The sequence below is a fragment of the Apteryx rowi genome, unplaced genomic scaffold (genome assembly GCF_003343035.1).
Source record: "Apteryx rowi isolate R43461 unplaced genomic scaffold, aptRow1 scaffold_378, whole genome shotgun sequence".
In the NCBI taxonomy this organism is placed as follows: Eukaryota; Metazoa; Chordata; class Aves; order Apterygiformes; family Apterygidae; genus Apteryx; species Apteryx rowi.
Window position 1 is genome coordinate 472485 of NW_020450285.1, and position 14683 is coordinate 487167.

Sequence of the window (14683 nt, forward strand, 5' to 3'; positions counted from 1 at the left end):
AAAAAAGACACAAATTCTGAATGCATTTGAGTTAAACTGCTGTTCTGCTGTTCTGGCAGTTGTGCATTGCAGAGGCTCTGGCCTTGAAAGTCTCTTGGTCAAATACTCTCTAAGCACACAGAAAAACAGGAATAAAGGAAAAGTAAAAATGTGCTTATTTTATGCCAGTCCTAGTCCAGGTTACTGATGTTCTGGGTTAAAGAAACTGATACTGAGGATGCTATTTGCTCCTATGTACGTATTGCTAGTGGTGGAAGTGAAGGGGACCAGAAAACACCCTGCACCCCAAGGGCCTGCACTGTAATGCTTTTTCACACCCTCTTCTCTCCCCTTAGGACAGGCAGCAGCACTGCCATAGCATTGCATGGAGATCTAAAAGTCAGGTACTTTTGCCCTACACTTACGTTGCTAGTGGTGTTGTGTTGTTGCTGATGTTACAGGCGGCACTGAGGCTAGAGTCAGGCTCATAGTTTTAAGGCATTTATTTTAAATAACAGGAAAAAAATAAATAACCAGACATCCTTTTAATCAAAAAAGATTTTCAGAATGTGTTTCAAGGCGGTTTTCATATGTGAAGAGGTGACTTGGTTCATCAAACATTACATATAATCTCTGAGGTGTTGATAACATCAATTTTTCAAGCATAACATGTCCCTTGTAGTGACCCCTTTTTGAATAACTAATCAGTCAGATCAATAAAAAGCAAGGCTTGAACTCAGTAATGCAATACTACTCACTGCCTGCACGCTGCAAGAGCTGCAAAGACTTCAATACAGGACCTGAAACAAAATCCAGCTCCTTCGTGAGACTTTATTTATTTTTATGTAGAGCTTGTGACCTCAAGAACTGCTTGGTCATTTCATTCTCACAGGAAGATGACTGTACTTCGGTTTCGGATAGGAGAGGAATTTAACCTCTGGCCTGCAGCGCATCAGCCACAAGTCCCCGTCTCCCCGGTTTCATTTTATTTACAAGTAGCTAGCACCAGAAGGTACTTATCCATCAGATTAAAGTGAATGTGGCTAATAATGTAGGAAATCCAAGAAATGGGAAATTGACTTTGAGTTTTATTATCCACACTTTCTTTGGATGAAAAAGTGAAGTCTCATGGGACTACACGCAATTACACTCAGATTTTTTTTTTCTTTAAATAAACACTTTTGGGCTTTTGTGACAGTTAACGGACCATTCCTCTCACTTCCGATAGTTTACTGTTTCTGAACTCTGGGCCCTGATCCCTGCAGGCCAGTGGGAATCCCGGCATTACTCCTAGGAAAGAGTTTGTATTTTACTCTTAAAAAGTGTACATCCCCAGAAAATCGCGTTTGTTTTGACTAGTTTCTCCAGGCCCAAAATGGCAAAACTAGCAGCAGAGATTATTTTCACTTACTTTGTTTTGTTTTTAGCCTGCTGCAAGGTAAATTGTAAAATTAATTTGTACCTGAGAGCAGGTTCACACTTGCAATCTCAATGAAAAGCTTTAGTATATTTTTTTTTTCCTTGAAAAATATCAAAATCTAGGAGGATCACAAACAGGCAGTTGCCAATTACTCATATTGTATGTTAGCAACTCCTCGAGGCAAGAGGCACAGCACAGCAGAGGAACCCAGGGAAGGAGGGCCAGCTGCAGAAATCTCCTCTAAATACCAGAATCTCCTGTTCAGAGTACGAGCCATGAGCATCTCATCCCTCACAATTTCTTCCTCTCCCTGGAGCAGAGGGACATTCTCCACTCCGGCAGCTTCTGCTTCCCTAGGTTTAACAAGGCTGGCAATGTTTCCCATCCTGTTCCAGACCACCCATATCTTTTGGCACAGACAACCCGAAGATCTTGGAAGGAACTGCAGTGCAGCAGGTTATCTCCTTTTTGAGTTCAGCTCTCAGGACATGAACTTTTCCTTCTTCCACATGGGCATCTCAACGTCCTCCGCCACTGCACTAACAGAATGGCTCTTTGAAGGAGAGTTTAACAAAATACGAGTCTGTTACTAACCCGCCAGACTGAAAATTATACAGAGATGTGACACTGAGCTGACAACTCAGAGGCATAAGCAGCACAGGTACTAGGAACCCCACGACTAGCACAGCTTGTGAAGAGGAATGGCTTAATATATGCCAGAGAATGCTGGAGAATGCTCCAACAGGCATTTTCTAGCATCTGAACATCTGTAGAGCACCCAGAGGAAAATGAGTAATAGGGTAATTCTTTTAACCTTTAAACCTAACCTTTAAAAGGTTAGTCTTCGTCCTTATCTATTTGCATCTAGAAGCACATGCTCATTCTTCATAGATCACTTGCATAAACCATTCATTTTTAGAGAGTCTGTTTTGAAGATCCGTTTCTTTCTTTATCTCACGTTATTGCTGATATGTGTTATAATCTACTTAGCATACTTGAAATTTTGCGTTCTTAGTAAGTGTTTCAATTCCAACGTGTTATATGCAACATACAAGAAATAAAAATTTACAAATTTTGAAGGTGCAAAATTTTTATACCTGATGTTAGACTCTAACCTCCACACACTTGGGGCAGAAGACACTTCCTGAAAGGGCTATCACTACCCAGCCACCACAGTATTTCCCGTACCTTCCTCTGCAATATCAAGGGCAACAAACAGCACACAGGACTACACAGCCTACTGATCTGCCACAGCATGGCAACCGATTAGTCAAAGTTAATTTTGCCTACTAGAACTGTATACTCGGTGACAACATAGCCCAGGTACACGACACTGAGTTTACCAACAACTTCCCTTGCTTGCTTTGCATCAGCACTGATGCACTGATAAATAACTCCTTCATTCTGGTAATTCACAGCCGCTGTTGTAATGGTTCACAGAGCCTGGGGACAGCTGTATGGGACGTTGTCTAAGCTAATCAAGGCATTGACATTGTCTCCCCTCCCCCTCCAAAAAAAAAAGAGACAAATAGTCTTTTTTCATCTTCCCTCTACTGTGCATTACATACAGGTCTCCTGGTCAAAAGGATACAGTTCAATATCTTCAGCCAAGATATTTAAAATTAAATTTCTTTTTTTTCTGTCTAGCACGCRGAATGAAAGATGCCCTATTTTAACTGTATGCAACTGCAAAACAGTATTTCCTGATGTACAAAGTCTCCTCAATACAGCAAGTTTCTATTACTTTAAGGGAGCATGAGGTCTCCTGTACCAGGGTCAGAGCTAGGTCAAGATTGCTAGATTTTTCCAGGATGTGAGAATTTTGCAGGAGTAGGCAGAGAGAGACACTCTGGATTAATCTGTGACAGGTAGAAAGATGTTCTCATTTAGGAATCCAAGGAAAGTTTTAGACTCTAAGATTTGGCAGCTGTATGCCATAAAGATAGGATTTCTATAAGTACTGCTTGCTGAATCCAGGTTCATTAGTTTGCATCAATGTCAAACATTCACTATACCATAGATTGTCCTCTCATGGAAAGAAGGCGTCTGAGAAGCTCTTTTTGGTGACATTGGCTGTTAGAGATGTAATTCAACCTGTTTCACAGTCAAGGATGCTACTGCAGTTAGTTACAAGGAAGCTGGAAGATGGTTTGCAGAGAGAAAAGGAAGCTGTGCTTGTCATGTTCCCCCTTGACAAGCGATGCTCTGCTCCCCTCAGCGTGCTCAGCTGGAAGGGACAGGTGACACTGGATGCTCTCTGTCAAGGGCTACAGCTACTCACTAAATAAGACAAGTGGCAAGCTAGTCCTGCACAATATGAGCAGTATCAATACCATTAACATGCCATAGAGATGTGCTAGCACATTGTACTGAAGCAGCCTCAGGTCCTGACTGCTCCAAGCAGATAGTGTGGAAAAAAAATGCAGTCCAGGTGCCAAATCTCAGACCTGAATATGGACTTTGGAACATAACTTTATAACTTTATTACCATAACTTTAGCTTCCTCTTTTTCCTGTCTCAGGATATGCTTTCTTTTTTTTTGCACAGTTAACTACAGACAAATGACTCCACCAAAAAAGAACCCACCTACCCTACAGAAGAACTGATTTTGCATATTATATCACGTATAATTTGGATAAAATGCATGTGACAGGTATGCTACATACACAGAATATTTCAATTCAAAAACTGGCTCAAAATTTCAGCCACAATATTAGGAAATATCCATTATTTGTTTCACAGACACAACATTACGTGTAGTCCAATTAAAATATTATGCACACTCCAAGTCATCTGACTTCACATGTCTTCACATGTCTTCACAGTAGACATGATATTCTTATATAAACCTTTAATAAACAGCGGAAATGCCCAAGCCAAGATTTCATGTCCATCTATATACAAATGATCTGTAATCACAATTAAAAGAACAGTAAAAATAGGTATTTGAAATTAAAATTTCAACTTTAAATGCAGGCACTCTAAATTTGGTAAAGAAAATATAATATAAAACTTACAGGTTCAACAAATTCAAATTTCTTTTTCTCCTGTACTTCTTGAATTTTAAAAACATATTCTAATGATGCTTCATAAAAGTTTTGATGTTCTCTGTCAATCTGTGTATCTGCCTAGAAAGCAAAATGAAATATAGACAACATTATTTTACTTTCACAACTTCTTTAACATGGGATTTTGTCATTACCAAACAGATCTTCCATAAGATCTACTTCACAAGCTTTATGGGGTTCGGTTTTTCTGGAAATTAGAATACCTACTTAAAATAGCTAAATGCAAGTTTAAGAAGCTAACGCTACACACTTTAACCCAATGCTTTTTCGCCACTCCTGTTTGGTTTCCTCTTTGTTTTTGCACTTAATACATTACAGTTTTTAAGAGAGGCTGGAAGGAAACATAGGAAGGTTGTATGGAGAACTCTGTTCCAGGTATATGGAAACCTTAGGATAAGAAACAGAATAGGAGGACAGGAATCAAGGAGGGACAGAATGATTAATATTTCTATTGAAATGTTTGAGTACCACATACACCAAAAACATGTATTTTTTAGCTTCAAATACCTTCTCAAGAGTTTTGTTTTCTCTCTTAGATAAAGTGTCTTTAACAAAGAAATCTTGCAGCCTATTACTTCATAGCATTGGTCATGTTCTCTGGGAATATAAGCATATTCAAGCCTTTACCCTCATAAATCAGTTATTTTTTATATTTTCATTTTCAAAATGCCAGAAGTACAAGGCAATATTTGTCAGAAATGCCTGAATAATACCATCCACCATGAAGATGCAGTGCCAAAACAAAGGCTTCTGCCAGAAGAGCTAAAGAATTAATTCTCTCAGCTGATGAAGAGTAATAGGTTCTCAACCTCAGTTTAAACAAGCCACGAGAAAGGGACATAAGAAACAGGCAGTGTAATGTGTGGATAATGCTAGAGAAGAGATGCAGTTTCCATTTGAGGACCCACTTTACAGTAACAAATCACTTTGTCAAGCAAGCCCAAACCCTTTTGGGATGAATTTGTCAGTTTTTGGTCTTTGGTCAAAAAGAAACATTATCAAGTTTGGACAGTATGAGYAAAAGCAGTTCAGCTATTTTTGACTTATGCCAGTTAAAATATAGCACTGCACTTTTGTATATTCTCCAGTTCAATTCTGACATTGAAAGCAACAAGTGTGGGAAAAATGGAAAAGCTAGATGTTGTTTCCTCTTGACAGCAAACATTAAAATAGCAAATTCATCATAAAAGAGTTTAGTACTTTTAACATTGCAAACATGAAAAAACAGTGTTTTCCTTCATACAGTACTCTGTCTTCAAAGGCACCATATATAATTAACAGTGCTTCTTTAGTTAAGGACATGCTACTATCATGATTTAGGCCAGACAGACTCTTAACAATATTGACCCACATCCATAGTGATCTAGTACCACTTGAAAGCATGGGCTTCAACAGTATGTTTCAAATGATTTAGCAGCACCATTTCCTTCCAATGCCTATAAAAAGCAAATCAGGAAATTAAGTACAAAAACTAATATTATGGAACAGAGATTGAACACTCAAAATTCCAAGAACGGAGTGTTTTACCACAAAATTAATCCTGCCATGTGCCATTCATACAGTGTGTTCAGCTACTGTTTCTTTTCATATTGTGTGTTAATATTTTTATTTCACAAAAAAATATGCTATGTAGGGAATGCAATATAGCTGAACAGAACCAGGTGCTACCACTTTGGCCCAGCAAATGTTCCCTCGCAGAAGTGCAGTCAATAAGCACTTGAGAAAGACCTCAGTTCTCACATTTAATTGTAAATAAACAGCATAATTTGGTTTTAGAAACGAGCTCTTTCAGGCTTTGATTCAGGGAAGTACTTAAATCCATAATTAAATCCATCTCTATTCTGAACAGCATTTAAGCAAAGTGTAATTGCAATGATACTTAGGATAACTAAGTACCATCTCAAATATGGATGGGTTCCTAAATTAAGGCCATAATCACCACTAGGGTACAGGGATTAAATCATAGTTTCCAAAATACATCTTCTGTAGAAGCTGATRAATTTGTGTGAACGTTGAGGATTCAGATTTTAAGAACCGCTTTGGAAGTGATTTAAAGTTTCAGAAGCTGAAGGGATTTTCGCACATTTTTATATGACATTGAACTGAATGTAAAAAATAAAAGATTTGGTGGATAGGATTTTGAGTCTCTATTTGTGTGATACCTAATTATAGTGAGCGATATTTCAATTGACCTAGGATATCACTAAAAAGTATATCACATCTTCACACAAGCTTGGAGAGTGAAATCTTCGTCTCTACATATATGTCTCATTTTGGAACAGATTTCATAGAAATGGAATAAAGAGTGTATTAACTTTTTCACGTCACTTAATTCAGACCATTTTCTGCTTTCTTGTGGATTTCCATAGGTAGTCAAAAGAAAATATTATGTAGCTTTTTGATGCTAAGGGAGAAAAGTTGGATCAATCTACACGAACTGTCAGTAGCCTTGTAGGCTCTTACAATATCCAGCATATTTCAATAAGAAAAACATATGTAAGCCACCCTACATATGAGATGTTCGGACTGTCAAACTGTAGCTGCTTAATTAAGGTACTCTGAATTACACCCAACTGAGATCTATGAAACAGCCTAAAAAAGATGGTATGAGAACTACTCATGCCAGTAACCCTTCCACCCACGTAACACGATGAGGTACCGAGAAACTTCAGGAAACAAAATAAAGAGTGGGTTTAAAAAGAAGTATTTTTCAGTGTGATAGTAGCAGCCAAAAAAATGGTATTTCCAGTAGGAGTACCACCTCACTACATGTGGAGGCTTGAGGCAAGCACCAGCCTTGCCCTGAACCAAGCACAAAGCCCCAGCTGCCTGCCCTGCTCCCTTCTGCACTCACTCCCTGGCTCTGCTGGGGGCTGCTCCACCTAAGCCCGCCCTGACTAAATAAATCCGCTCTAAATGGGCTAGCCCCAAGCCGTGGGGACTTGAGTCAACATGTACCACTTGGTTTTGGGGCCAGGGATTGGTGACACAGCCCAAAAGTCTCTCCAGTAAACATTTTTGGTACTGATTTACTATTGTATGTTGTCCCACTAAAGGTTGGTGTATGTTGCTGATTCTGCAAAGTTGTATCTGCATAACACTGGGGAGAACGGACATGACATGGCACGGCTTATATGTTTTACAACTGAAGCATCCAGAAAAGCAGAAGACTCAGCCTCGGTTACAAGATTTTAGATCCAGGGATGTCATTTAAGTACACAGTGGAAAAATTTACTCTGATTTTCCATTAGTTTATACACTTGAGCCAAAGCCATTGTTATTCTACCACAGCTTATTAGTGTCACAGTTGTTATATTTCACTTCAGTTGCTGTTTTTAGACTGCAATTATTCTCCTGTCTCAAGAGTAAATATTTTATTTATACTCCAGAGTCAATCAGTGCTTAAGTTTACTTTGCCACATTTTAGTAAAAAGATAATAATAGATAATAATAACTTTCTTCTCGGCTGCTGTTTAGCCTCTAACAGAACTGTTTCTTCATCAATACTGTACATAGGGTATGTATGAAAAGTGAAAACTGTACTTATGAAATTTTGCCTATGAGCGGAACAATTAACCACTCCCATATAATGGAGGTCTTATCTAAGCTGATTTATTATACAGATAGCTACGGCAATTTAGGAGTATAAACATTATTACAAACGTTAAATCTCTAAACCTCATTTATATGTAAGTACAGTATTATTGGTAAACATGAAAAAAATCCTATAATTTGTGACCGAGAGATGGCTACATCTTCTGTGAAAACTTCACCAGCAAAATAAACCCCAGAATTTAAGAGTCACCGTGAGAACGGTAATCTTCTCAAAATGGTATTTAACTATTTTGGCAAAAAAACAAAGTAGCATTAATACCAAATTGCTGGTTTTACTGTAATTTTCCTCAAAGACAAAAAAAAAAAGAAAAAAGAAAAAAGACAAATAGCCATTTAAAATATACAGAGCAAGTTAGAAATGTAAAATATTGTCTTGTTAAAATACTTAATTCTTATTAGGACTGCATTAATCTCCCTCAAGAGTTTATATTCACAACATTAGCAGCTAGAAGAAATAACTACAATTTCATATAAGTAAAATACAGCATGTCTTGAACAGAACTAGTTTGTTATCACCATCTCTATGCAAATTTGAAACTGGGTAATAGTAGTATGTTAAGTGCTTACATCTTGCAAATGAGATTCTTTTTTCTTTGCTGATAAATTTAAGTGCTTCTCTAGGATGGAATAGTATTTCTCACTCTCCTTGTCAAACTTCTTCTTCCCATCCTGAAAAACAAAACATTGCTAGGTAAAGTATTTGACTAAGTATCGCAGCTAATATAAAAGATACAATATGTGCCGAAGTATGACTAGTTATAAAGTCATTTTTGTTGGTTACATTGATTTAAGGCCTGAAGATACTAGGAGGCAGATTCAATTATCAAATGCAGTATTAAGCAGGAGTTTTGCTATAAATAATAAGTCTATACAACTAACTCACAGACCTTCCCATATTAAGCATACGTAAGGTTTTATGTCGGTGATAAGCAGACATTTAATGTAAAATAATATTCTCCATGTTCCATAAAGGTACCTGTCTCATATTGTCTTTGCTGAAAAAAATATTATGGGAGAGGTAGCTGAGCATAAAATAATCTGATGAGGATATAGGCCTATCCTTTGTATTTAAGTCTAACATACACTTATTTTCCACCCACACTTAAAATACGAAGACGACAATGGAAAAGCACATACATGGATGCAAAGGGAAGCTGGTCCAAAAGTCTGTCTCCAATAATGTTTTGTATGTCTGAATATTTAAGCTTGTCTCATATAAAAGAGTTATCCCACCTTTTTTATTCTCACTCCTCTTGAGTTTTTCATCATATGCAGACAAGCTTTACATTTTCACCACAAGACTACTTTAGCACATGGTAATACAAAAGGAAACTACTGCTATGAGTAAATTAAGAAACACCTTACTTCCTGTAATCTTCTAATTRACAACATACACTTTTAAAATATTTAAATCTGATATTCATGGGAGTTTAAGAAAAAGACAGTTTTCTCAGAGCTTTCCGTCTTTCCAGAAATGTCAAATTTCAGGAGAAAAGAGAAGGGTTTTAGGTGGATATCTCATAAGAGTACTACCAATAATAATTACTATTTTTAATCATAACATTGTATATCCTCTAATTGAGAGCACCCAGCTGTCAGTGGCTTTTACAGTCTTAAGTCCTAATGATTCTTTCTAATGACTAACAAGCCAAATATTTTGAGAAAACAAAGAAAGGCCAACATGACCAGTCCTACTCACACATGTGCAAAAGCAATTAATGATGGAAAAACTAAATACTGGATATAATGCAATAACATCAGGTCATAATCAGGACTGTAGTGATCCTTTCTCTGATCCCTGTCTCCTTACAAATTATTATGCACTGAAAAAATAACTGGCCTGTATTCTAGCATCATCCTATTCATTTTTGTTGTGCTATGGGAAAGTCAGGCCAGTCAGAGAAATAAGAAATGGAAGGAAGAATTTAATACCATGAATGAAGACTTATCGACCAGCTGTAACAGCAAACCATCTACTGATTAGCTCCAGTAACTTAAGTTCAAAATGGTACTTATACTAGATTATAAAACAGACTGTACGCTTTCTATCCTGCAGAAAATTCAAACAACATATTTATCATGAAAAATCTGCACAATCTAATGTTCTCCTTACTTCACAATGGAAATATCTTCAAAAAAAATCATATGGAAAAGAAGGCACCCGACCCAAGAAAATATTAATGAATGAAAGAAATCAACTTTTGTGGAACCAAAATTGCAGGTTGATTCCACAGCCACGGTCACAGTTTGCTTCAGGGGAATACTCCARTTCCAGGCCCTTATGATCAGGGAATAGGAACCTGAGTATCTAGAAACATCTTCAATCGCAAACAGAAATCAAACTCATTTGATCATACACCACAGGCACCAACTTTTTAATGAACAGTGCAGGTAGTTGCAGTGTCTTCTAAGACAATGGTGTTAAGGAGCTAGACCAAAAAAATCCCCAACTGAACAGGGTTACTTCAAGATCAAAGTGCCACAGGTGGCAAAGTCACCACCCTGAGGAAATCGCTGTGTCACGGGTGCAATGAAAAATGCAAAAGAGAGAGAATGACGTGCTGATATTTTTTGCCACGTCACTGAAAGATGGGAGAGCAATCTGCCTAACCAGGACACCGAAGCCCCTGGTCACAAGCTGTCAGAGTTCAGTGGCAGACACCCTGTTTGGGAGCCGATCTTACTTCGCAGCAGGTAACTTGAAGCTGCCCTTGACAGTCAAGCCTGGATGCGGATGACATTTGCAGCACGCCTGGGCTTGATCTAGCTTTTGCCTTTGGAGCCTCAGAGGTTTGCCTGCACCGCATCCTCAATGCGTTTGGGCACCGACAAACTCCAGCTTGCCAGRACACAGCACTCGTGACAGACCTCTCCGGCGCTCGCGCCTGCTGGACTTGCCAACACTACGCTGATCTTGTTCTGCTGTAGGACACCAAAGGCAGAAGAGCCTGAGAAAAGGAGGAGATAAGGAGTTGCTGACAGAGCTCCTGTTATTTGAGGAAGCCTGGGAATCAGCCTGGCGAGCTATTCGTCTCACCTCAGAACCGAGTCAGACTGCGTGCCCAGACACCGTAAACGGGTGATCAGAAGTCCGGTCGGGTACTTGAGCTCCCATTAACATCAGGACATAATCCTAGCTAATAAGAGCTGGAACGCAGAGCCTGAAGTCTAAATTGCTTGGTGAGAATGAAAGGAAAAGGCGTGAAAATGGACTTGGCAGTCTGAAGTAGCTCCCCTACTATCATACAGCATATCAACGCCAAGAACAGAGTCCGTTTAAACATCAAATGCGATTCCCAATACACCAAATTCGGTTGTTTGTATTTTGTGCTAAAAGTTACAGCAAAACCATGAATTACACATCCCATTACCTATATTCCTTACACGTAAGGATGAAAACACAGAAAGTAAACGATCTCATCTAAACAGATAAAACTGCCCCAAGACCAAGACAAAAAAATCTTCATATATACTAATGGGCTGTGAGGCATCTTGTACCTCACAGGAAACGTCACGCAGGTCTTCCCGGCCCTGTCAGAGAGGACACGCAGAGTTCGCAGACTCTTGGTCTTCTGCCAGCGTTGCTACCCACCCCTCAGAGATCACATGGAAGTGATCTGTCAGCTCTGCTGCAACGACGATACGCTCAACATTTAAAGTTATCATTTGYATGCCAGTTAAGTTAAAGAGAAAACTAATGACTTGGAGCTTCCTTGATACCGAGGCAACTCCTAGCCCGACTGCAGGGCTTCCAGGGACAGCACATCCTACCAGCTTCTTACTTTCAGATTTGCATCACACCAAAATTTTTCACTTCTAAGACAAACTGCAAGAAGAAAGTAAAGAGAACAAACAAAAGCAGGCTGAGAAGATCACTCAGCAGTTTTGACTGCATTAGTGTCTTTGCTTGGTGATATTTCAGGGAATAAGACTGCAGTGCCAGCAGGACAGTGTTTCTGGCACTGTACAAATCGCTCTCAGACATGTTTCTGGAAACATTATAAAAAATACTGGCTCTGACAGGTAAGTGAGGCCCTTTGCTCGAAAGTTCCTCTGATATGCCAGTAAAAGCACATATCTGAGTTTACTGAAGCCTCCGAAAACTGTTTACTTCATAAAAATTATCTCCAAAATAATTATAATTATATAAATATCTCCATTAAATAATCTCCAAAAATAAAAAATTTTCTTTTTGGAAACAAATTTTGCTCGAGCTATCACTGATTACAGAACTGCAGGTTAAAAGTTCGAATCAAGGGATGTTCTCTTATCATTCTTTACAAAAATCTATGGCTGTAAAAAGATCAGCAATTATTAAAAATGTGACTCAAGTGAGTCAGTCAATTTCTTCCTGTTCAGAAAGACTCTGACTCCATGCCGTGTAACTGCTAATAGGTGTGCAACTAATCACTGGCATGATTTCCACAAATTTTAACCACAAATTGCATTTTTGGAGGTAAAGGAGAAAGAGTTATTTTATTTTGAAGCTGCACTTCTCTTTTCTGGTGGGAACAGCAAGAAATCAGATTGTTTTTTATTTGATTAATTTTTTTTGAGTAAATCTTATTTTTCATTAAATTTGCCACTACTTTCTACGTCCAGCATACTATTTCAAAATCAGTATATAAATTAGTCCTCATTATTTTTCACTGCAAGGACACTTTGGTGTCCTTCCCTTTGCTTTCCATTTTTTCTAGTTGCAATGACTTTTGGTGCTATGTTTATCTATTAGCATATATTGACTAAATTTGTCCCTAAATAAAATATTTTTACTCTTTCTTTGTCCCAGTATTCATATTTAAACTTTAATATGCAAATCTTCACAACAAAAAAACCTGTACATTCAGTCTAGATTAATTTTCAATAAAAAATGTATTTGTGAAACCATAAAATAAACCTGTTGTGCAAGAGGTAACTTCCAAAGGAAGTGAACCGAGAAAGGAAATAAAACGAGAAAACATTTCAAAGAAACTATTTGGAGAAAGATTTTCAATGGGAATCCCTTAATTAGGAAACAAGTGAATATTGTGAAACACAGTCATGACAATTCCTTTTTTTCCCCACCCAAAATTAGTACATATTTTTCTCACGAACTCAAGCTGAGATGTAGAAACTGTAAATGATGGTTTCACCRGCACAGGAATAGAACAGAGTGAGACTAGAATACAGAGCAAGTCAGACACACTTGTCAGTGAAAGAAGCTGAAATCAAAGGTGAACTCTGCTGAGCTAGTGAAGCCACATTTTCTTTGCTTCTCTTTGACATGAATTGCAAAAAAAGTGCATATAATAGCACAGCGGAGTTCATTCATTGCTGGAATTTTAGGCTTCAAATGTGCTTTTCAAAGCCACCTTTTTCTTTGCTTTGCATACAATTTGGAGTTGTGTATTTTGGGGATCATTTCTTAGTCAGTCGATGATAATGATAAAGAAAAGTAGACCTGTAGTATAGAAAATGAACTCAGTCTTGGAAAAAATTGATTTGAGTTTGGATGCTATAGGTTTCCTGGAAAACATGAGATCTCAGAGTCTCACAACTTCTGAGAAGAGAAGAAGTTAAATTCATGCCTTCCATTTTATATTGTCTTCGTGGACACTCATATTTGGAAGCTTTTTCTCAGAACACTCATGGAGGTGAGGGGTTTGGGGGTTGTTTTTAATAAAATCTGAATTATGGTAGGCATCTGAGATGACACACTGCATTTTGACAGATGTCTGGATGGTGGGAATTCTTTCTGGAAGAGATTTTGATTTGTTATTTGAATGCTTACAGTTCAAGATAAGGCCAGGAGAGATTTTCAAAAGGAAAAGAGAAAAAGACAAATAGATTTTTTTCCCCTCCTATTCCTCCTTCCAATCAGAATTTAATACATCATGAGGCTACATGGTTTCTCCAAGACTGTGCAAAAGCTATGAGGTTAAAGCTCATCCTTTATGTACTATTAGTAAATTACAGGAAGTGAAACAGAGCAATTTTGTAGTCAATAAAGAAATGATTGCTGCTCGTTATAAAAAGGGGCTAATACAGCTATAAATTAGGACTTTATGTTACTCATATCTGCTCATGAAAACACTTCCAAATTGAAGCTGAAGGCATCATGTAAAAAACCGAATGACTTGACAACTATAAATCTTTGAATTAATTCTTTACTAAAAAAGAATAACCATATGCAATCTATGAATACCCAGAAAAGAATAGGGCATGTAAAACACAAATATTTATCACAAAAAGAACATATTGAAACTATGAAGAGTGATAAAGCAATAAATGGGAAATACAAGTTTTGTTTAGCAGCATTAAAGCTAAAAGACAGATATTAAAAACAGGCAGTTTAAAGGATAACCGCAATTCAAATCAGGTACAAGATGCATAAAAGCTACCAATATATTTTAAAGAGCCCTAAACTAATCTATGTTTAAGATGGAGTTCACCTCTGTGTAAAATACTAAATAACCCTACAAAAGACAATTTACCTTCAGGTTCATAATATTCTGAAGAAAATTTTCTTTGTACTTTGTAAAGTCTTGACAGATTGCAATAGCAGGTAGTTTTAAAAGTGTTTCCTGGAAGAGAACCCTGTAGCCATTTGTTAATACTTTCC

The 14683-nt window shown here is 37.7% G+C and overlaps 1 protein-coding gene across 1 annotated transcript in view; it reads right to left on the reverse strand.

Annotated features, from left to right (window-relative positions):
* The window catches only part of ARHGAP42 (Rho GTPase activating protein 42), a 128014-nt gene that overhangs the window by 48199 nt on the left and 65132 nt on the right, over window positions 1–14683 (reverse strand). The window contains exons 4-5 of the mRNA XM_026073787.1: window positions 8650–8751; window positions 4417–4527 (exon numbers count right to left, since the gene is read on the reverse strand). Coding sequence (XP_025929572.1) covers window positions 4417–4527; window positions 8650–8751 — 213 coding nt within the window. The remainder of the gene's footprint in view (window positions 1–4416; window positions 4528–8649; window positions 8752–14683) is intronic.